Raw genomic sequence first — 22326 nt, 5'->3', positions numbered from 1 at the left:
TCTGGTAGAATCTCTCATCTACAGCCAGAACTCTTTATTTTGAGAAATCTTTCAAAATGCGCCTCACTGGAGGCTATAAGTACTACATATCACTCCATATTTCACTCACATCTTTCATACTCTATCCTTGTCTGGGGTCATGCACCTGACACTCACAGAGTATTTGGTCTGCCGAGAAAGGCAGTGAGGGTTCTTGCTGGTTTGGGATTTAGGAAAGACTGCTATAAGGCTTATGAAATATTGGGAGTTCTTACTGTACCAGTACAGTACATTGTAGAAAACGTTCAATTCATGACGAGGAATACCAATCTTTATAGAAGTCACCAAGATCAGCATGGTTACGATAATAGGCACAAACAGAATGTAATATCAGCATATTGGCATTTAAAAAGGTGTCAAAATGGATCAGGGTATTGGGCAATAAAATGTTTTAATTTTCTGCCTGAAAATATAAGGAACTTGCCTGAAAAGAAATTTAAAAATAAAATTAAAAAATATTGATAAAAAAATCCTTTTATTCAATTCAGGAATACCTACAACATAATTTTAATTTTAATTGAGGTTTTGTAAATATTTGAGGTGTGTAAGATTTTATACTTTGAACATGAATCAACTGTATTGAGTATGAGTAATATGAGTAACATAAAATGAGTACAACATAAAAAAACATGTCTTATAAAATCTTCCCAAACAACATAATGGGGATTATAAAATTATATTTAAACTATATAAATATATTTTGGGTATTTATATCAAGCAAAATAATGTGTAATCTGAGAAATAAACAAAAAATATCATGCAAAAATAATAAAATAACCATTAAGGAACTACAAAATGAAATCAGTAGATCCAAAACAGATACATTTTGCTCATATTCATACCTATTCCCAATGAATATAGACACATATAAAAGCCTATTTCAAATGGGCGAAATGGTAACAACTAGTATACCTTAGAAAAGAACATACTGTAACAAAAAAGCTAATTTCAATGTACCCCTTGTAAGGTAGCATCTCTAAGAATGATGACGCATGTTCGAAAACTTTCGAGATAAAGAGCAAAGTATTGTGAAGCAGGTGTTGGTAACGAATACTCGTGGTGATGAATAGATTTGGTCTATTTCAGTTTAGTATTCCTGTATGTAAGAAGCACTGTTATTAGTTTTAATCACTCGATATTATCGTGCTGTAAGCTTATTAAATAAATAGTCTTATATAAACTAGAACCACTCGTTTTATTTTAAAACATGTTACAATATACTTCCTGTAGATGGCGACTCCATAAACTTTATTATAAGTATATATAAGTATATTTGTAGATCTCTCCAGATTTTAATTAAAAATTTGAATCACAATACTATTTATAGCTCTAAAAAGATTCACTTAGTAAAAAGTATTAAAAGTTATATTTTTCTCTTTATCTTTATTTTTCTAATTTTATAAAATGTAAAAACTTAAGGCTAACCATTTTCAGCCCCACTGTTTTATATTTCAGAACTAGTAGTAGTTTGTGGATCAGGGACGGTGCAGTGGTGAAGGGGGGATCACATGAGTGCTAACTGGTGTTGCAGGAACAGTAGTAAAAAAGTAAAATGTTCCTGCACAGCACATACCAAAAAATTATGTTAAAGTATGCTTTCATATGCATCTATATTCTTTGCTAGCACATTCTAATAAACATAGAGAATCTGAAACTCCATAAAACTACATTACATATTTAGCCTTACATTCACATCTAATGTAAACATCTGATTTCTGATTATACTGATGTAAAAGAGAAAAACTGGCATTCACTCCAATATAAAAACAAACAAAAATGGTTCAATCATCCATTCCCAGCAATATGGTCAGAAAGTTTCTCCCACATAAGTAATAATTTTTAAAATCATATAGATATAATATTGTATGCACATTTGGGATTGCAATGGGAAATCAATAGTAATATTAATTATTAAATCTGTTCAACATAAGCTACCAAGAAAGGAGTATATTTAATGGGGCCTGGTATTTACGAAACTACAACCTCTCTATGAACCTTGTTTGGATTTTGTCTAAAAGGCAATTGAAAATTTTACGAGATAATACAAAGAGAGATTCCTTCAATATAGGGGAATCATGCAACTACTGGACAGCTCAGTCCAGAAAGGAAACCAAGTATTTTTACGGAAAATGAAAAACATGATAATATTTAGTTATTAATTGGTTTCTGATCAGATTTAATACCATGACTATAGTAAACAACACTCATCCTTGGATAAGATCTTAGTGGACTAAAAAAATTCCACTACCTTAATATTCTAACAGAACTGAAGCTAAAAGGCAAGTTCAAAACCTGAACTGATAATTTTTTTGCTCTAAATAAGAAAAAATGTCTACAGAAACATTAGCTCCAGATTTTCTCAGTGTTATCTACTATTCTCAGAGTTATCTACAATATCACAACTTTAGATATAAAGGGATAGTTAAAAAGATCTGATAAGGTCAAAGTACAGTATAGCAAACATTCACTAATTGAATCCAACTAATTTATCCAAATTTCACCTTATTTTTGTATTATCCAGTTACTTAGTATTTAAATGAAGTATACACACAGTATATTTTTAATATAAATTTGAGTTATCCATTACTAAAATGGCATACAGTTAAAACGATAAAAATAGACTCAAACATTATTGAACATTAATTTGAATTGTTTCTATTAAATAACATACTATTTTGTAATTGATCAATATAAACATTGTACAAAGGTACCAAAGATATATTTCTCAATAGTCAATAACGATTTGACACAAGCTCTTCATGATTTATAAATGAGATCTTATTACAGAACATTTATGCATTAATAATTCAAAACTACGTCGTCAATCAATAGAAACTATAAATTTCGTAACGTTCTTATCAAAAGTTATACTTACATGCGACTTTTTTGAATTAAGATAGACATTTTAGGAAAACAAACGGGTTAACTTCACACTAACATCAACGGTGTTCTAATTTAATTTTTCTTTAGTTAATGACAACGCGAACAAAGGAACAAAGAATTTAAATTTATAAAGGAATTTAGACCGCAATAAACACGATATGATAAATATAACCTAAAATATTTGACTTTGTCAAGGACCAACTCTTCTTCTTACATTTCGTCTTCTGTGGTCTCGTAAAATGTATCCTTTCAGCTGGAGTGTACAAATTTAAAACTTCGAAGAATGTTTTCTCTTTAATTATTCTAACTTATCATTTTAGCGACAAAGTAATAACAAAATAATTTTTATCATTTACCATTTAACAAGAAGAACAAGAATATCCGAATATTATAAGATTACGACATTGTTTTGTTTAATTTAATTTGAGGATAATCTTTTTTTACTGTGGTGGATATTTTTTTACGTACTTTAAAGATTTTGAATTTTTACCTTGTAAATTTGGTTAATCTTGTAGTTACGGTTTTCAAATTTCTTCATGCCCGTGTTCACAAAGTCACGTAGCTACATACGATTTAGTTCAAATATTAATCAGTATATTTTATTTCGTAGAATGCAGAATCATTTATACCTACTTATTTATAGTGAATACATTTTCCTATTACTCAATCGGAATTGTATTTTTCACCTTTTGCAAATATAAAGAAATATGCTACACTCTTTAAATATAAAGAAATATGCTGCACTTTAATTATATCATTTTAACTAATATTTTAAGGTGGCTTTTCATTCTATTGTTGGATTTGTGCTCTAGCCGTCTCAATTTTAATATTTTTTAGCTTATTTTCTATTTTGTGTTTTTAACACCTTTCTTTTCTAATATCATATCCTACTGCTAATCTGCACTTGAGGTATAAGGGAAGACTTATTATTATTATGATTTATGTCAAAATTAACATATCCCAGATATCTACAATATTAAAGGGATTAAGCTCTGATTTAGGGGTTATCGAGCCCTAGGTTACCTAGTACGCCAAAGTACCTTCCAAAATATTTCCTAAAGTAGTAGAGAGAATACTAGGTATAGTCTGGGTACCCTCTATTCTCCATTGTCTCCTTATTTGTATCTTGAAATCCCTGTTATAGCGATGTTCTCGTTGATTTAACACACAGATTATTGTTAATATAGGTATCGCCACATCAATTAGTATTTTTGTCTAGTTAGATTATTAACTATAATAGTCCGATCTCTTATTATATGCCACTGGTTGATCTGTGAGCACAGAGCGCCCCCAGTATAGGTTATAGATGCTATTTCCAAGCATATCGTCAAAAATTCCCAGTTTAATGGTTAGTTCTTGAAGAATCTTTCCTACTGAGTCATACCGTTCTTTATAATCAGTTTCTACATACGCTGACAGCCTCCAGTAAGATGAATAGTTTTTTGGACTTAACATCCATATCGACATTTGACCTTTTGGACTTGAGAGTCTTTTATATATAATAACATATATAATAGCTCTTCAGACCTGCAGGCCCATGGTCCTATGACGACATATTTTAGGAAGGCTAAAGGAAGGAAAAACATTATACAAGATGTGGCCAAAGAGCCCTGGGTCTACAAAAAAAGCTCAAATCAATTGAAGGACAGTGTTTCGATGAAGAGTGCCGTAACATAACAGAGAGGAAAAATAATGCATATCAACGACTACAACAACGACATAGAACACGAAAGGCAGAGGAGGAATATAGAATGCTAAGGAGGGAAGAGAAGAAAATACATCACAGAAAGAAAAGAGAACACATAGAAAAAGAACTCCAAGAAATGGAAGAACTTAATAAACCATCAGAAAACAGAAAATTCTATCAAAACTTAACGAAAGTAGAAAAGAATTTAAACCAAGAGCAATGATGTGCAGAGACAAAGAAGAAGATATAGTAACTTAACAGAGTGAAATACTACAAAGATGGACAGAATTCTTCAAAGAAAAGTTTGAAAAAAACGAAGATCCACTATATGATGGAATTATACTGGATCAAACTGATATCAGAGAAACAACCCCCCCTTCAGTAGCTGAAATGCAAGAAGCAGTTACCAGACTGAAAAACAACAAATCACCTGGATTAGACAACATTAGCGCAGAATTAATAAAGGAAGGCGGAGACTCCCTATTGAATGCGATACACGAACTAATAGTGAACATATGGAATAATAAACAACTGCCACAAGACTGGAATACCGGAGTAATTATCCCACTATATAAAAAGCTTCAATGTAAAAATTAACGGGCAATAACGCTACTAACTGTGGCATAAAAAATACTGTCAAATATTGTGTATGACCGATTGAGACCATATGCGGAACAAATAGTTGGGGGATATCAATGTGGTTTCTGCAGGCAGAAGTCCACAATAGATAAGATCTTCGTCTTGAGACAAATCTTGGAAAAGACTAGTGAATTTAATATAGACACACATCATCTTTTCATTGATTTTAAAAGTGCCGATGATAACATCCATCGAGAATTTCTGATCCATGCACTGAAAGAGTTTAATATTCCAACTCAACTCATTGATATAGTAAAAGAAACACTTAAAGTACAAAGCAAAATTCGAATTCAAAACGCACTAACAGATATGTGGTGTGATTTTGTATTGCTTAATATCCTTTCTTATATTGACACACGTGTGCATTAATACCACCTCCTATTATGACTCCCTCCTCTAATGGAATATGACTTAGTATATCCTAACTGTTGTACAGAGTTGAGTCGTGGACTCTCACAGACACTACCTGCAAGAAAATTGAGGCTTTCGAAATGTGGCTTTATCGTCAAATCCTAAAGTTATCCTATAACGACCACGTTACAAACCAGGATGTTTTATTAAGAATGCAAAAAAGAAAAGAGTTGTTAACCACAATAAAAACAGCCAAAATCAAATATCTCGATCACATCATGAGGAACAGCGAAATATATGGGTTGCTGCAATTAATTCTTCAAAAAAAAGTAGAAGGAAAACGCGGACCAGGAAGGCGAAGGATTTCCACGTGGTTCAATACAACAACCACACATTTTTTCAGAGCAGCAGTTTACAAAATACAGATTGCCATAGATACAGATAGGCACTACAAGAAGAAAAATGTCCTAATTGATCGTAGAAAGCTCTTCTTGCATTTTTACCGTTCATGAAAATTAGTAAGAACAACAACACTAACGAAACACTAATATTAGTAGGCCAAGAGATAGGAAAGAGTAAAAAAGTACAAGTACCTGGAAAAAATGGAAACACGGGAAACATGAATTCATGCTTCCATTGAGATTTATTTAGCTTGTTTTTGTAATTGATGTTTTGGGGGTTTATTGCAAGAATTAGACTAAAATAACATTAAAATTTCCTCCTTAGTCAGCAATAATATTTACAATTCTTAATACAAAAACTAAAAACTAAAGATAGTTTTTTTAATGGCCTTGGCATAGCCAATTGACCAGACTATTTTGTAATATGTATTCACAGAACAACAATCAGAGTTCGAGTTAGTACTAAATGTAAGTTTTAAATTTTATTTTTATTTTTATTTTTTTTATATTACTTTTTGATATTGTATGTAATATGTATATATATTTTTATTTTGTTTTGGTCATCTTTTATAATAATTTTGTTTTACATCTTTTTTTATTTTTTATTTTTTTTTTCGTATTAAAAGGTTTATTACATGATTGGTATGTTCGCAAATTGCTTAGCTAAGTTTCATCTTAATTCTATGGTTAGTACATTATATTGTTTGAAGTTTATATTTACAATTTCTTATTAACTGATACAATTAAAGATTTCTACGTTTCCAGAGAAAATTAATTCATTTATGTGAAATGGGAAACAGACATTTAGTTTTCGTAAGTTTTGATATAAACATGTAATATTTTCTTGTTGGTTTACACATTCTAATAGGATATGTGTTAAATCTCCATATTTACCACAAGTACAGTTTGGAGTGTCTGCTAAATTCATTTTGTACATTCTTGAAGGTGTTAGAGCATGATTTCACCTTAGCCTATTAATAGTTTTAATAAAATTTCTGTTGGACTCTGAACGAAACCACCTTTTTTTAAGAAGTGTGGGTTGCCAATATTTAAAGGATGACTGACTTTCGGATTCCGTATAATTGGCTTGCCATTTTAATTTGAGCCGATGTTTACTATATACATCTATATCTGACACCGGTAGAATATTGTTGTCTATGGTTTCTCCGCTTGATAATGCTTCTTTTGCCAAAGCATCTGCTATTATATTACCCTTTATCCCAGAATGGCCTTTGATCCATGCGACAATAACTTCTCCTCCGAGCTTTGAAACCTCGTAGTACAATTTTAAAATCTCTATATCAAGATAAGTCAATTGCTTGGATTTATTTGTTACACATAATCTTTCTACTGCATTTTTACTGTCTGTAAATATTATACAGTTCTTCATTTCCTTTGTCAAAGCGTGAGAAAGAGCAAACTTTAAAGTCAGCATTTCGGATGTGTAGATGGTGGCTTCATCAGGTAACTTATATTTATGCTGTTCTCCAGAATTCTGTTGGTATACTGCGCAAGCAGTGTTCTTTCCTTTTTTTGAACCATCAGTAAATATATAATAATAATTAGGCCATCTCTTCTGAATAAAGATAGTTTATAACCAGGAAAGATTTTTATAGTATTATGTAGATTTACTGTGCTTTGAGACTTTATGATGTTACTTCTTATATTTTTTTATTATCAAAAAAAACTTACACAAGTAATTGGCATTAATAAACTAGGTAATATGTCTTAACAACATTTGCATTCTTAGTTACTGCTTCTGTCTTACCTTACAGACTGCGTAGGTAAATATAGTAACATATTGTTGTGTCACATACCCCTGAATGCGTTCATGTGCTTTAGCGAAGTCAGCAATTCTCTCTTCTTCTCTCGAATTTCGCGTCGACTGTCGCCTCGTAGGCTCTTTTTTGTTTCGTTTCGAGAACATTTCGCTCTTATTATATAAGCCAGCGGAAGCGGACATTAGATAATGAGCATTGGCGATTTCACTTATCTGTGCAAACTGTTTTCTAAGCGATAATTATTAATTGGTAATTAATTGAATCCATAGAAAACCGTAACATAATATTACTACATTAACCTTCCTACTCTCCCAAAATAAATGTTACATTCTTTGTCTATGGGTACGGGTGGACCCAGTGGATAAAACTCATACCTGTTGTGAATTAAATTCCAATTTTTTTTTATTAATTCGTTAGAAGCTTTTGTAGTTTCATGTTATCGATGTATCAAAACTAAAAACATTTTTTTGTAATAAAAAATATAATAAAACTTATATTCAATTATAATTACATATTTATTCAATGCAACTTTTACAAAAGATATTTGAATGATCAGGACAAATAAATCTCTCACATGCTTGACATCTGGTACGAGATTTTCTGTCTTTTTCCCATCCGCAGTCTTTACACCTTCCACGTTTTGGACTTTAATTTCCATTTCCACTTGTTCCAGCTACTGCATGTAAATTTATTTGGATCTTTTTTAGAACGTTTGTTGTCATTCGGGTAGTTCGGCATTTTTCTGTTAAATTATATGCCAATTCTTTTATAAAAAGCATTCTTTTATGTAGTATGTTCCTATTAGATTGAGAATTTGCATTCATATATAACACATATGGGTTAATTACCGCCAAATCTAAAATATTATAAAATAAGCAAAGCGGCCACCTTCTAGTTCCTCTTTTGCAGGTATAAGCTGACGCTAATTTATCTGTTGTATCTACACCTCCTTTGGTTCTATTGTATTTTAAAAATAATGTCTGGTTTCTTATGTTCTTGCAATGATACTTGGTTATCTAAATGCATCAAGGACAAAAGAATAACAGATTTACCCTTTTTAGGACTATATAAAACTAAAGTCATATTCTTCTGAAACCCAAAAATTGATGATAGGGCTTCTTTACTTTTATTTGGTAGAAATTCGACTGGAATAAAAGTTTAGTTCTTTCGTAATGTTCCAATTAGTGTTAGTTTATGTTTTAATAATTCAGTCGCTAAATGGTAGTCAGTAAAAAAATTATCCGTGGTTATGTTTTGCTCAGAATTCTAAATATCTTTTATAAGTCATAAAACCACATTTCTGCCCTGAGGTACGTCACGGGACTGATTTTCTGCTTTTCCTGTATACACTTCTACAATACACATACGCAGTTTTAACATCAGATAAAAGCCATAATTTAATTCCATATTTCCCACGTGGTTTTGTTGGAATATACTGTCTGAAGGGACACTTATCTCTAAATGGTACAATTTGTTCGTCGACAGTGAGGCTTTTATATGGAACAAACATTTTGGGAAGTTGTGATACAAATAAATCAAAAAAGTTCTAATTGGAGCTAACTTGTCTTGCCTCCGTCGAATAGGTCTATCCTTTTTATCATCAAATCGTAAAAAGCGGCTGATGTTACAAAATCGTTTCAGAGACATAATAGCTCTAAAAATGGGCCTACCATCAGAATTGCTTCACCTTTACGAACACTAGCCAGAAAAAGTAAACCTTGAATAAAAATGCAAAATTTCAAGTTAATTTATTTTATAACTGTAATGAAAGTATTTACCTATAAAAGCTTCTAACTCTTCCAGTGATATTTCTTTTACAGTTAACATTTTTTCATTACATATGCGACCATGTTAGTTACCACTAAGAGTAAATTGAGCATTTCATTAGTGAAAAACAATCTCATTGAAGATATAGGTTCGTCGGTAATTCGTTGAGTGGCATATCTGGTGGGACCTGGCACAGGATTTAGTATATTGATGGATCTAAACAATATACAACGCAATTAGTAAAACCCACAAATTTAGTAAGAACATATGTGTAGCACTTGAGCCACCACTTACCTTACACGTGACTGAGGTGGTGGATATTTGTTCCAAACTGTCCCATCGCGAGAAGTATATTGTAAATCTTCTTGTTCAGGAACTTCTATTTCATTTTCCGAATTTTCGCTTTCATCTTTGTCATCATCAACCGTAGATACATGATCTTCTTCAGAATATTCTTCATCTACTAACTCTTCATCACTAGTGACGGTTTCTAAATTGGTAGATTCATCTTAATTTTCTGAGTCTTTTTCAAGAATTTTTCGTAATTCCTCTTCCGTGAGTCCTCTCCTGGAGCTCATTTTTCAGCAAGCACTTATTCTGTTTTTCAGAAATGATTGTACACCACACTCTCAACTCTAAACTTCAAGCGATCAAGTCTGGCACAACACTAAAGATACTCGACAAACGCTTTCGAAAATAGAATCCATAAAATCTAATCACCCTTCTCAGAAAAATAAACAAAATAAACATCACGTGCCTACATTTGGAAACATTTCTGGGTACAGGTGGACCCATAAACAACAGATGTGTTTCTTTCATTTCAAAAAAAAAACCAAACTGATATTTCAAAACGCAAATACGTTAAATTTTATATAAACCTTATCTTAAGGATATCATGAAACATCACGTCTCAAATTTACCCAGAGACAATACAAAGGTTAAAATAGCATCGCGGCAGGAGGTATTATCAACTTCTTTTGATCGTCTGAAAACACAATAAATAAAAATTAGATTTACTCATAGTTTTCCACTCGTATCGAATTTCCGTCCTAATCTTTGTACGGAATACAGCACTCAAACAATATGTAAATTTAATGTGACATCGAGATGTCGTGTTTGAAATATATATCATTTTTTTATTTTATGAGTTTCATTGGTCGTACTCTAGTTATCACTAGATGACTTCTTGTCTATTACCTGTTCCATACTTACAAAGAATATTTTTATTAACAAGATAAAAATTATTTAAATTATATTTGACATATACCAAATACCATACATATTCTCTTTAAGTAGTTTATTCTGTTTCCTTGGTTTACATTTTATAAGATCTTCTTGATTTGTGTCTAAAAAAAATTGAATTAAATAGTGTTTGAGAAAATGAAATTCATAAAAATGAAATTGTGTTATGTGTTCTATGTGTTATTCGTAAATGTAGTAGGGAGAAAAGCCTAGATGTGGCTACCCCAACAGTTAGGTGGCATAACCACAGTCATTAAAAACAGAGGGTGTTCCATTACCCAGGACACCTTAAGTAACTTTCAGATCATAAGCCTCCTCACGTAAGTCACACGATGAGGAGGGGTGGAGGATTAACCTGGGGGTCAGATAGGTACCACTTCGACTAGCGAAGTGTGACCGGTTTGATCTTCGGACATGTGGATCCCATTCTTAGATTGGTATACACATGTTCCTAGGGACAGGGTTGATCACTGCGTGTGTGTGTGTGTTATTCGTAAATGTAAATATAAAAACGCTATTAGCTTCAAAAATTTAGTAAACAGAAATCAAATGATGAAGTAAGGAACATAGGACATGAGACATGAGGATTTGAGTCAATACAGAAAGTTTAACTGAAAGCTGAAATAAAGAGAATGAATCAACAATCAAAGTAACAGTATTCTTAATTGCAAAATTTTATTATAAAAATTTAAACCAGATTCATATGACAGCAAAAATTAGGATATGTAGAACTATATATGTAGGTTGAGTAGTAGGAGGGGGCAGTACTGTAACGAAATCAAGAAATCCAATACTGTGGATAAAATATCATTCGAACACCAAGTACCAACACAATAGTTTTTATTAAGAGTAAAATTGCAATGATTTATTTGAACTCTTTTTGGACATATATGTATATTACTTGTTTCTTAACGTTCAAATCCTTTTGTACCCATATCCTGCAGCATTATTTCATCATCACCATTCTCTTTGTTCTATAATTTTCTATCTTGGGTAATATTGCTAGCTCTTCCTCTCCGACTCCTCCAAGGAAGTTGCAAATCAGCAATTCTTTGTATTAAGTAATTAGCATAGCTACATTGAACAGGACAAAAACATCTTCATCCCATCCTAATTCTAATTAGTATTTTTTTCTTCGCTTTTTGAGATTCTTTTCGTAAATTAGATATAATCTGATTAAAATATTTTGCTTTCTTTGCTCTATGTTTGGCTTTTTTCTTGCCACCCTATATAGTTTTCTGTTTTTTCTTTCATTTATTTTTTCTCAAACCTTTTTCCTGAAGTTTTTTCAAGTTTTTCAATTGCAGTATGTCTTATAATACTAGTCAGATTTCTGTATCTATCAATACTCGGCTCTAAATAATATCTTAGAGCATCAAGAAAAATGATGTGCTAAAGATTCCATGGGTTGCATAGAACAAGTCATAATTTAGTCATTTATCTCTAATCAGGCATAGAAGCAAGTATTTAAACAGTTAAAGTTACCTATTTAATTATTCTGTAATGGATGGTAATTTGGACACCAAAAGTAATTATTTTCTTCTTAAATCACCCGTACTTTTTGAAGCGGCTAGTTGGTTTTTATACTTTTCTTCATTTTCATTTTTAAATAAATTATTTCGTCCATTTTCCATTTGAGATACTGGACGTCTGCATCTGGAATGTAAATTTGATAAATAACTAAAGTCTGTAAAAGAATTAGGCTGATAGAAAATCAATAATATGAAGTAGTTTCATAGTCCTACTAAAATATAATTATTACTATACTAATAGGTACTCTAGGCAGCAGGGGAGGGTTGAATATGCTCTTTTATGTCTCTTCGATACTTTTACGTTTTTTAATGTTTTTTAATGCTTAGATTCGATTTTTTGAGGTTACCAGGCTGAAAACACGTCAGATAATTTTAATTGTTTAAATTATTGTATCTCCTAAACTATTAGAGATAAGTAATTAATTCTTCTAAAATGAAAATTGTTCCTTTTGAAAATAAACAAAATGGCGTTTGGTAAACTTTGATCTGATTTTTAGAACCGGAGTTATAATAAAATTCGTGAAAACCAATGACAAAATAGGCATTCAATGGGGCTTTTGTAAGCGTTTATGAGCCATTAACCATTTATTATGATCAGGATATTCAGAAGTGGTTGCGATCAAATCCAGGTCATGCTGTGACACACAGTCAGGTAGAAGAGTTATTTTGTAATGCATACAAAAAAGCAACTACAACAGAAAATGCTTTGAGTGGTTTTTCTAAAACAGGAATTCAACCACTAAACGTGGATATATTTCCTATCGCTGGCTAATTGGCTCTGCTACAGCCATTTTTCAGAACAAAAAAAAATGTATTCACTGCGGCTGAAACTATAAATATTGTAAATAATGACCAAAATGACTTGTCAAATGAAACGACTGAACTTGAAGAACCAGCCGAAGAGGCAGCCTATTCTTCAAAAGTAGGTTTCAAATAAGTTCTCCAAAACCAGACGAAACTAAAATGTCAAAATTTAAGGAATCTCTCCTTCAAATATCGCCGATGCCTAAAGCGCCTGCATCACAAGATGGCCTAACAAAAAAAAAACGAAAAAAAAGGAAAACAGGTGTTTTAAACAGCTCACCAGCTTTTGCAACAGTACAACTTGCACAGGCAGAACAGAGGGTGAAAGAAAGATGGAAGATGCTTAGGAAGAAAAATGAAACCATAAATAGAAAATTAATGAAAGCGAAGAAGAGGAATACGTCAAAGTGAACAAAGCGACTATGAATCTGATGCAGTTTTTTTCCACTGCAATGAATTATATTCAATATCCAAAAAGGGAGAGACCTGGATTAGTTGTCAAAAGTGCAGCAGCTGGTGCCCTACAGAATGTGCAGTTGTAGAGAGAGTTTTAATGCTGTTGAAACATAAGAACATTCAAAAAAGATGTGATTAAGATCACCCAGTTTATCGCAATGTTTGCAATTATCGTCTTCAATCACATTTATTTCGCATAAATGATTCGGGTAACACACATGTCCAAAGCGTAGTCGATTTATGGTGGTTATATATTTACATGGAGCTTTAAAACTCTTAAATCAACTAGTTCTTGTATATCTTGTATATCTTGTATGTTATAAAAAAACCCCAAACGAACATTTTAAGTGTTGGTAAATGTTTCTATGTTAATTTTTGACCAAGATATGGAACTTTTAATACCGCGCTCTGAGGCGCAAGGTCAGCCTTAACCTTGTATAGAGAACCAATAACATGAGAATAAAAACCAATACATAAAACATAAACAACGTCAAGGTACAAAGATGGTATAAAAGTGTATGCTCAATACTTAATGACGATTCGTTACTGTGCGTATTTTTTTTACAGACTTTAAAATAATATGCTGTTTATTTACTTACTTGAGCTCTAAGTGACAGGTATGACAATTTCCATTTTTAAATAAATTATTTCGTCGGCTTTCCATTTGAGATACTGGACGTTTACATCTAAAATGAAACCTTATTAATACCGCAAAAAATCCACAATATACATACAAAAATTAAATCACAAAAGTTCAAAAATTATATATCTGCCATACCTTCTAGAGAAGAAGACGTCTCAAAATTGGTGATAGGAACCAGACCAATAGTTGCAATCAATATTAGACCAGGTAACAGGAGAAAAGTCTTCTTCTTCTTTGAGTGCCTCTCCTATCGGAGATTGGATATCATTAGGGCGATTCTAATTTTATTTACTGCTGTTTTGAATAATTCGTTAGTGGTACAGCCAAACCACTCTCTTAAATTTCTCATCCAGAACATTCTTCTACGGCCTGGATTTCTGCGTCCTTGGATTTTTCCTTTATATTTTGCATTATATTTTGTAGGAATGTGTACTTTTGCCCTCTCATCACGTGGCCTAAGTATTCAAGTTTTCTCTTTTTTATATTCAGTATAACTTCTGGATCGTTATTTATTCTGCGTATTACCTCTTCATTTGTAATTTTATCCACCCAACTTATTTTTAGTATACGGCGGTAGCACCACATCTCAAAGGAGAAAAGTCACATACCAAGAAAAGCATTATAGTGATAATTCGAAATTCCAGAAAAAAGTAATAAGAAACATTGCGAGTCATGAATAAAAATGGAGCTTGAAGCATAAATTAAAAGATAGCAAAAGCAAAAGATAGAAGAAAAAGCGTTTGCTTCGCTTCTAATGAATAATGATTTGCTTTTCCTCCATATTAAATGCTTCGTTTTTTTAAGACCATTTGCTACATTTTTAATAAGTCTAGACATAAATAACTATGAGTTTTGATTGAATGTGAAGAGTTTATATACCTAATAGTTTAGTACCTATTATAAATGGATTGCGGAAGATGAGGCAACGCTATAAGCTTCGACGAAGTAAGCACGACGTGTGAAGAGAACAATCAGGTGAAATTTGTAGTTACTGCAAAATTATAAAGTGGTACTAGAAAAATCGCAATTACCCATTATAAAAAAGGTTACAAGCGGAATGGCAAGTGGTGAGCGGGAAAGCAAAAAGTGTAAAGCAATTGTCTAGAAAAGTGAATAACTTGAAAACAAAAATCAAACAGGAAGCAGACATAAATAAAACCGGCAATAAACAAGTTACAATAAAGTTGAAGTAATCGGAATAGGCATTTTGGCAGTTGATGAATGATGACAGAAATGCTAACACATACAAGAGCTAGGGGAAATATACCTACAGTTGAATTATAGGACGATATTAAAACTATAGAAAGTTTCACATATTTGGGAGTTGCATTAAGCACGGATGAAACAAAAGAATAACGAGAAAAACGCGAAAAAATAAAAACGAAAAAAGTTTATTTTTCAGTCGCTCATACACACATCAAAATAATCTAGGGGACACTTATATTAATATCTTTAAATCATTGTTAGCTGCAAATACAAAATTATATTTGTGTTTTTAATCTTTTTTGTTGTTTTGTCGATTTTATTGTACCAACTTGGATGGCAATGCTGATAAGAATGGCTATAAAAAACTTAACAAAACTTCAATATGCGTTTTTGTGTCTATAAGATAAAAAGAAATATTTCTTTATTGGTACTTTATTCTTAATATCTATGTGAATTTTTATTTAGTTTTGCAATTGCCAATAATGGAGAGGCATCATTTAAACCGCGAAATGCAGTGGCGCGCTATCGGGATGCTTCAAGCTGGCAGAAGTCAAAGGGACGTTGCTGGGGCCACACGAACAGAAGTGCCATTAACCGTTTGTGGTTAAAATGTTAAGAAACTGGTAATGTTGCTGAACGTCATACAGGTCGTACAAGGATAACCAGCCAGATTTAAGACCGTTTTATTAGGTTGCAGGCTTTGCTAGATCGCACTGTAACTGCATCACAATTACAAATGAGACTGCAAAAGACCCATAAGGTGTTCGTAAGTGGCCAACCCATTAGAAATATACTGCATAAAGTAGGCTTAAATAATCGAAGACCTGTGAGAGTGCCTGTGTTATCCAGAAGAAATCGCGCTTATCGACTTTAGTGTGCACAAGAACACGCAAATTGGGTTAGATGTGAGTGGACCTCTATTTTGTTCACAGATGAGTCCCGATTTGGATTTGTACCAGATACAAGACGGACAAGAATTTGAAGACGATCTATCAATGCTAAACGATTGGCCACCGTGCAGGAGATTCATAGACAGGGCAGTATAATGATATGGGGTGGCATTCTTGGTGGAAGAACCAATCTTGTTTGTCTGGAACGGTTTCTAAATGCAACAGACTGTCGCGATATTATTCTTGAACCTACTGTTCGTATCCCTTGTATAACAAGCTGGTCCCCGATTTTAATTATTGCACGCATACTGCCAGGGTCGTGCGAACATTCCTCAAAGATAATTTAATTAAGGTTTTACCATGCCCTGCATAATCGCCAGATTTAAACTCAATTGAACATATATGAGACATATTGGGCAGACGTATTTTACAACAAAATATTGCGTTCAATACAAGAGAGCAACTGTTCAGAGAGGGGCTTTCAATGGAATACCACAGCAAGTCATTGACCATCTGATCATGAGTTTGCTTTACAGATGTAGGACAGTAACCAACAACCATTGAGGTCATACACTATACTAACTTAAACTAAAAAGTAGTTTGTTGGGAGTTGAGGGACAACAAATTAGTTTTTTATTTTTTTTGTTACTATTTTTTGACTTATGGAGTTCTCTTTTAATTTTCTTAAAAGCTATTATAATTCTAAAAAAAAATGTTTATTTTATATTCAGTACACTTATTTATAACTTTTTATTAAAAATATTTGAAATAAATTATTTGAAATCCTTCTGTAATATCGCATTCTGTTTTTGTCCCTTAGATTATTTTGATGTGATATCTTCCGCTTCAAAAACACACATTGGAGATCAAAAATCAGGATCTACAAGACTATTATCAGACCAATAGTATGTCATGGATGCTGGATATGCGTAATGATGGAAACTCCAAAAAGAAAGCTGAAAGTCTTTAAAACAAAAGTTCTAAGGAAGATATTTGGACCTATTAATAAAAACGAAGTATGGCAATCTAGGTACAACCATGAACTCTACCAACTGTTTAAAGCGACACCGCTCTCAGAATTCGTTAAACTTCAGAAACTTCGATGGGCTGATCATGTAATCAGAATGGAGACTGGAAGATTACCAAAAAGAGCCCTAGATAGTAAAATGCAGGGCGCAATACCAAAATGAAGGGCACAGAAACGGTGGGAGGGTGAAGTGGCAGAGGACGTGCAAAATTTGCTAGACGTAAGAACTTGGAGAACATTGGCAAGGTTGGAGGCATAGTTTGGAGGAGGCCAAGGCTCTATTTGGGCTGTAGTGTCATTGGAGAGAGATAGAAACCCGACCATGCGTAAAATTTAAGGTAATAATCAAATATTTATTTGATTACAGTATTAAATGTCATTAGATGGGAGTTGACGTGTCATCACCGATAGAGACTGCTGTGATTACAGAAACTGGAAAAAGTACGGTATCAAAAGAAAAAAAAAATGTAATAATCTTGTCTTCCAGAGACAACGGAAACACAAAATTTATTATCGGCTGAATTACAAAGATTAGTTTTGTTAGAACAATCGGAAGTCCTGAGGCCAAAGAAAAGAAAATTTCGCATTCCACTTCTCTTAATATTAATCTCATTGACCTCATTTTTCTCAATATGGTTATTTGCGTTATTATTAATCTCCACTTCTTCCAATTCGAATGCTAGATCACTTAATGTAATTGTTCTTGTAATTTTGTGTAGTAAAACGTGGCGCACTACGAGTATTATTTTAGGGATGTTTTTAAGTTTCAATCGAGCTTTATATTTCAGTATGGACAACACGCAGTTATCTAGATTTTATTGTCATAAGTAGAACCGGACCATTGTATATCTACACTTATAAATTTGTTTTTTGCATCGCACTTCTCTTAAATATAATGCTAGAAAAACCTTTGCGGTTTATATTATTATTCATCTCCAAATTGGGAAAACTTTCAAATACGGAAAATGTGCGCAGTCCAGAAGTCCAATTGCAGCTATAAACAAATTAAGTTGCTGCCAAAGATGCTGGACTTTACGAACTTTCTCATTGGAAAATCAAAACTTGGATCCAGAGATTTGCTTTCTGCCATATTTTCTTTATTACTTCTGCAGTTGTTTTTGACACAGTACTTTGGTGGATTCCAATTATTTTTCCTACATTGTTTTAATAAGCCTCATCAGCTACATAACGCAAAAATACTTTCATTTTGTGGAACAGTGATAATGCACCATCTCATATGTTATTATTTCACCTCATTAAGGACATTAAAGTAAAGGTTGGCTAAGAAATGCACGTTTACTTCGTTAATACGAAAAAGGTTTCTAAATTTGGTGATGTTTATATGCCTTTTTTGTAACGTTTGACGTCTCTTACATTATATAGAAACCCCACAATCACCACACATATGTTATTTCTCTGGAAGCGAAGTCTGCACTGTAGGTATCTTTAGAAAAATAAAGCTTTTGCTATAGGTCTTTAGCAAATGCATGACTTTATTGATATAATTTAAAGTATTTGCTTATGGAGCAGCAAATCCTTTCGCTTCGGTTGTACAGCAAATGCTACAAACGTATTTATCATATACTTGAAATTAGTGTTTGCTACATTATTTTAAGTAAAAGTATTTGCTACGTTTTATACATGAGACACATTGTCGATGCTCTTTGGTATTTGAGAAACAGTAACCTCAATAATTAATAAGATGGTAGAAGTTATGGATTGAGGCAATCCAGCTCCTCGATAATAATGAACTAACTATAACACTAAGCCTAAATTGGTCTGTGTTAATGTTAAAGCAGAGCATATTCGTTGTAAGCTCGTGCATGTTATTTAGTTATTTTGTTAGTTTAGATAAAAGTCGCCATAGGGTAAGCTTTTAATTAAAAGAACCATTAATAATTAAACAGTTAATCCACTTACCTGAAATCTATCTGACAATTATGACCTTTTTCTTCTTTACATAAATTATTTCGTCGATTTTCCATTTGAGATCCTGGACGTCTGCACCTAAAAGGAAAATTTAAGAAATAACGCAAATAATCTATAGCTCGATAACTCACTTGGGCTCTAACTTACAAAGTAATTTATATTTCGTTCTGGTGAGTAAATCTTAATGCAAACTAAAACTGAGCAACAAAGTAAAAACAAAAACTCAGGCGTCATTAAACACAACAGAATACATGAGTTGATACATAAAAATACATGAACCAAATTTAAAAAAAAAGATGGTTATTTTCTTCTTCGTCCAGTTTTATATTATACAAATTGCTACTTTTTTAAAGAAAGATGCTATATTATATACATCATCATCCGTCAGCCCTGATTTGTCCATTTGTCTATTTTTGTTCTGCGTCCCTGCTCCTAATTGGTCGCAATTCGTTTGAACTCGTCGGTTCATCGTGTTGGGAATTTTTCTAACATGATTCTTAAGCTTAAAGCTTCGCATGTTTGCTTCTGGTCTTCACTCAATCAATATTTTGTCCACCTGCTGGGAAATAATGACAATAAAATGCTAATATTTGGATGAGCCATCGTTAGCAGCTATTAGAGCTTTAATTCTTTGCGGCATACTCTCAATGCAAACCTGTACTGTCTCCTGTATTTGAGGATGATGATACCACACGTTAATTATTTTTTCTAAGAGCTGCGTTTTATTTGTGGTCATATCTTTAGCCACTTCTCTTTTTATCACCTACCAAACGTTTTCTATGGTGTTCATATCCGGGCTATTACCCGGCCAATCTAATAAAGGAATGTGTTGTTCTGCCAAAAAAGAACTTTGAGAGACTGTGCAGTATAGCAGGGACCTTCATCTTGCATGAAAATGAATGGTTCCCCATTTGGAGCTGCGGAATTAACCGCCTTTACAAGACATCTTCGAGATGTGGTGCTACCGTCGAATGCTGAAGATAAATTGGGTTGAAAGAGTTAAAAACTTTGAAGCAATTCGAAGGATAGGGAAAGACCCAGAAATTTTGTCAACGATCAAACAAAGAAAACTCGAATATTTGGGTCACCTGATGAGAGGACATAAATACGCATTACTTCATAATTTAATGCAAGGAAAAATAGAAGTAAAACAGAATCCAGGCCTTGGAAGAATGTCATGGTTGCGTAATTTGAGAGAGTGGTTTGGCTGTACCAATAATGAACTCTTTAGGTCAGCTGTAAACAAGGTCAGGATAGACTTGATGATTTCCAATCTCCGATAGGAGTGGCACAAGAACAAGAAGAATACAAGACGTCTTTGTACTGGTTTAATGGCTAATGATAGTACTAATGACAAATCATCACTTTTGTAACGTGCTTCACAGTTGAATAACAAAGTCATGTTAAGACTTTTCTCCATGACGACGACACACAAACTGACCTTATTCTGCAAAATTTCAAATATGGTTGTATCACTGAAGCAGACCTTGAACAAGTGTAACAATAGACCAATAATAGAAAAAAATTTCCCTGATTCAATTCAATTCAAAGGCTAAGGGCCTTTACTTCAGCTTTTTTACCTGGTGAAAGATAGCGTTTTTTACCCATGATGAAAACGTACAAATATATTATTTAAATTCTGCACATGAGACAAAATAAATATCTGCGTAATATAAAGCTGCTAAATAAACACCCATGGTGTTTGCTAGGGAGACACTACAAATACGAAGTATATAATAAATTTCCTGAATAAAAATCCATTTTATGTATGTTTGTATGTAAAAGTATTGCATAAAAGTTATTATTTATATTGCATATAAATTATTTTATACTTATTGCATAAGTATAAAATAATAAATTATTAAAAAACAGGAGTGTGTCTAATAATTTGGCCTGGGACTTTACTATGATACGAAATACGGCACGTAGTAGTAAGTTACAAAAATACAAAAAATAATCAAATGAAAAAGACAGTCAAGATTTGATTTCACGTACAAAGCGTCTATGTATCTGTTTATACGTATTTCGCTTTAATAAAGCTCGTCAGAACAGCTATTCATAGGAGTTCTCAACGTGAAAAATAAATCTTTCCTGCCTTTAAGAAGCAACAATAAAATGGCTTCGAAACGGACGCAATAGCGACATCTGATATTAAATCCGTAAAATAATTTCGAAACACAATTCAGATTTCTGCCTTAATCTGAGCATTCTAAAAATTGCAAGGCATAGCAGACGTCGATAAAGATGTTAATAGAGACATGGGGAATCTAAAATTTGCATTCCACGACATGTCTCCTCAACTAAGCAGAAATCTTTAGCGAATTGGTTTCTTGCACTCATACAGAGTAGATCGGAATAAAATGAAAAAGACAGTCAAGATTTGATTTCACATACAAAGCGTCTATGTATCTGTTTATACGTATTTCGCTTTAATAAAGCTCATCAGAACAGATATTCATAGGCGTTCTCAATGTGAAAAATAAATCTTTCCTGTCTTTAAGAAGCAACAATAAAATGGCTTCGAAACGGACGCAATAGCGACATCTGATATTAAATACGTAAAATAGTTTCGAAACACAATTCAGATTTCTGCCTTAATCTGAGCCTTCTAAAAATTGTAAGTCATAGCAGACGTTGATAAAGATGTTAATAGAGACATGGGGAATCTAAAATTTGCATTCCACATGTCTCCTCCTCGAAACTATTTTACGAAAAAAATAATAATATTCCACAGTTAACTCACTCACCTGAGGTCTAAAAGACAAGTGTGACCGTTTTCAATTTTAAACAAATTATTTCGTCGATTTTCCATTTGAGATACTGGTCGTCTGCATCTAGAATGTAAATTTAAGAAATAATTCATTATACAAGCATTTATTTTCATTATACAAGCCGCCGAGGCCACATTTAAAGATAAGTATTGACGAATTGTTTTGTAAGGATATCGGTGTGAATTGTAAGCGATAATTATTAACGTAATTGCAATTTGTGATATTTGTAATTAAGTCAGTTTTTGGAGTTAAAATAAACTGGTTAGACCACGCTTGCC

The 22326-nt window shown here is 32.7% G+C and overlaps 2 protein-coding genes across 5 annotated transcripts in view; both read right to left on the bottom strand.

Annotated features, from left to right (window-relative positions):
- Positions 1 to 3094, bottom strand: part of Pisd (phosphatidylserine decarboxylase) — a 106548-nt gene extending 103454 nt beyond the window's left edge. Inside the window, exon 1 of the mRNA XM_072534578.1 lies at positions 2915 to 3094. Coding sequence (XP_072390679.1) covers positions 2915 to 2943 — 29 coding nt within the window. The 5' untranslated portion in view covers positions 2944 to 3094. The remainder of the gene's footprint in view (positions 1 to 2914) is intronic.
- LOC140443358 (uncharacterized) overlaps positions 1 to 22326 on the bottom strand; it is a 142139-nt gene that overhangs the window by 6409 nt on the left and 113404 nt on the right. For 3 of the 4 annotated variants that reach the window (XM_072534573.1, XM_072534575.1, XM_072534577.1), the window contains 5 exons: positions 22025 to 22111; positions 19269 to 19355; positions 14182 to 14268; positions 12276 to 12446; positions 10823 to 10894 (listed from right to left, as the gene is read on the bottom strand). In XM_072534573.1, coding sequence (XP_072390674.1) covers positions 12323 to 12446; positions 14182 to 14268; positions 19269 to 19355; positions 22025 to 22111 — 385 coding nt within the window. In that variant the 3' untranslated portion in view covers positions 10823 to 10894; positions 12276 to 12322. The remainder of the gene's footprint in view (positions 1 to 10822; positions 10895 to 12275; positions 12447 to 14181; positions 14269 to 19268; positions 19356 to 22024; positions 22112 to 22326) is intronic. The other variant, XM_072534574.1, reaches the window with a different exon arrangement.

This window comes from Diabrotica undecimpunctata, chromosome 6 (genome assembly GCF_040954645.1).
Source record: "Diabrotica undecimpunctata isolate CICGRU chromosome 6, icDiaUnde3, whole genome shotgun sequence".
In the NCBI taxonomy this organism is placed as follows: Eukaryota; Metazoa; Arthropoda; class Insecta; order Coleoptera; family Chrysomelidae; genus Diabrotica; species Diabrotica undecimpunctata.
This window is presented reverse-complemented; position numbering and strand designations above follow the sequence as displayed.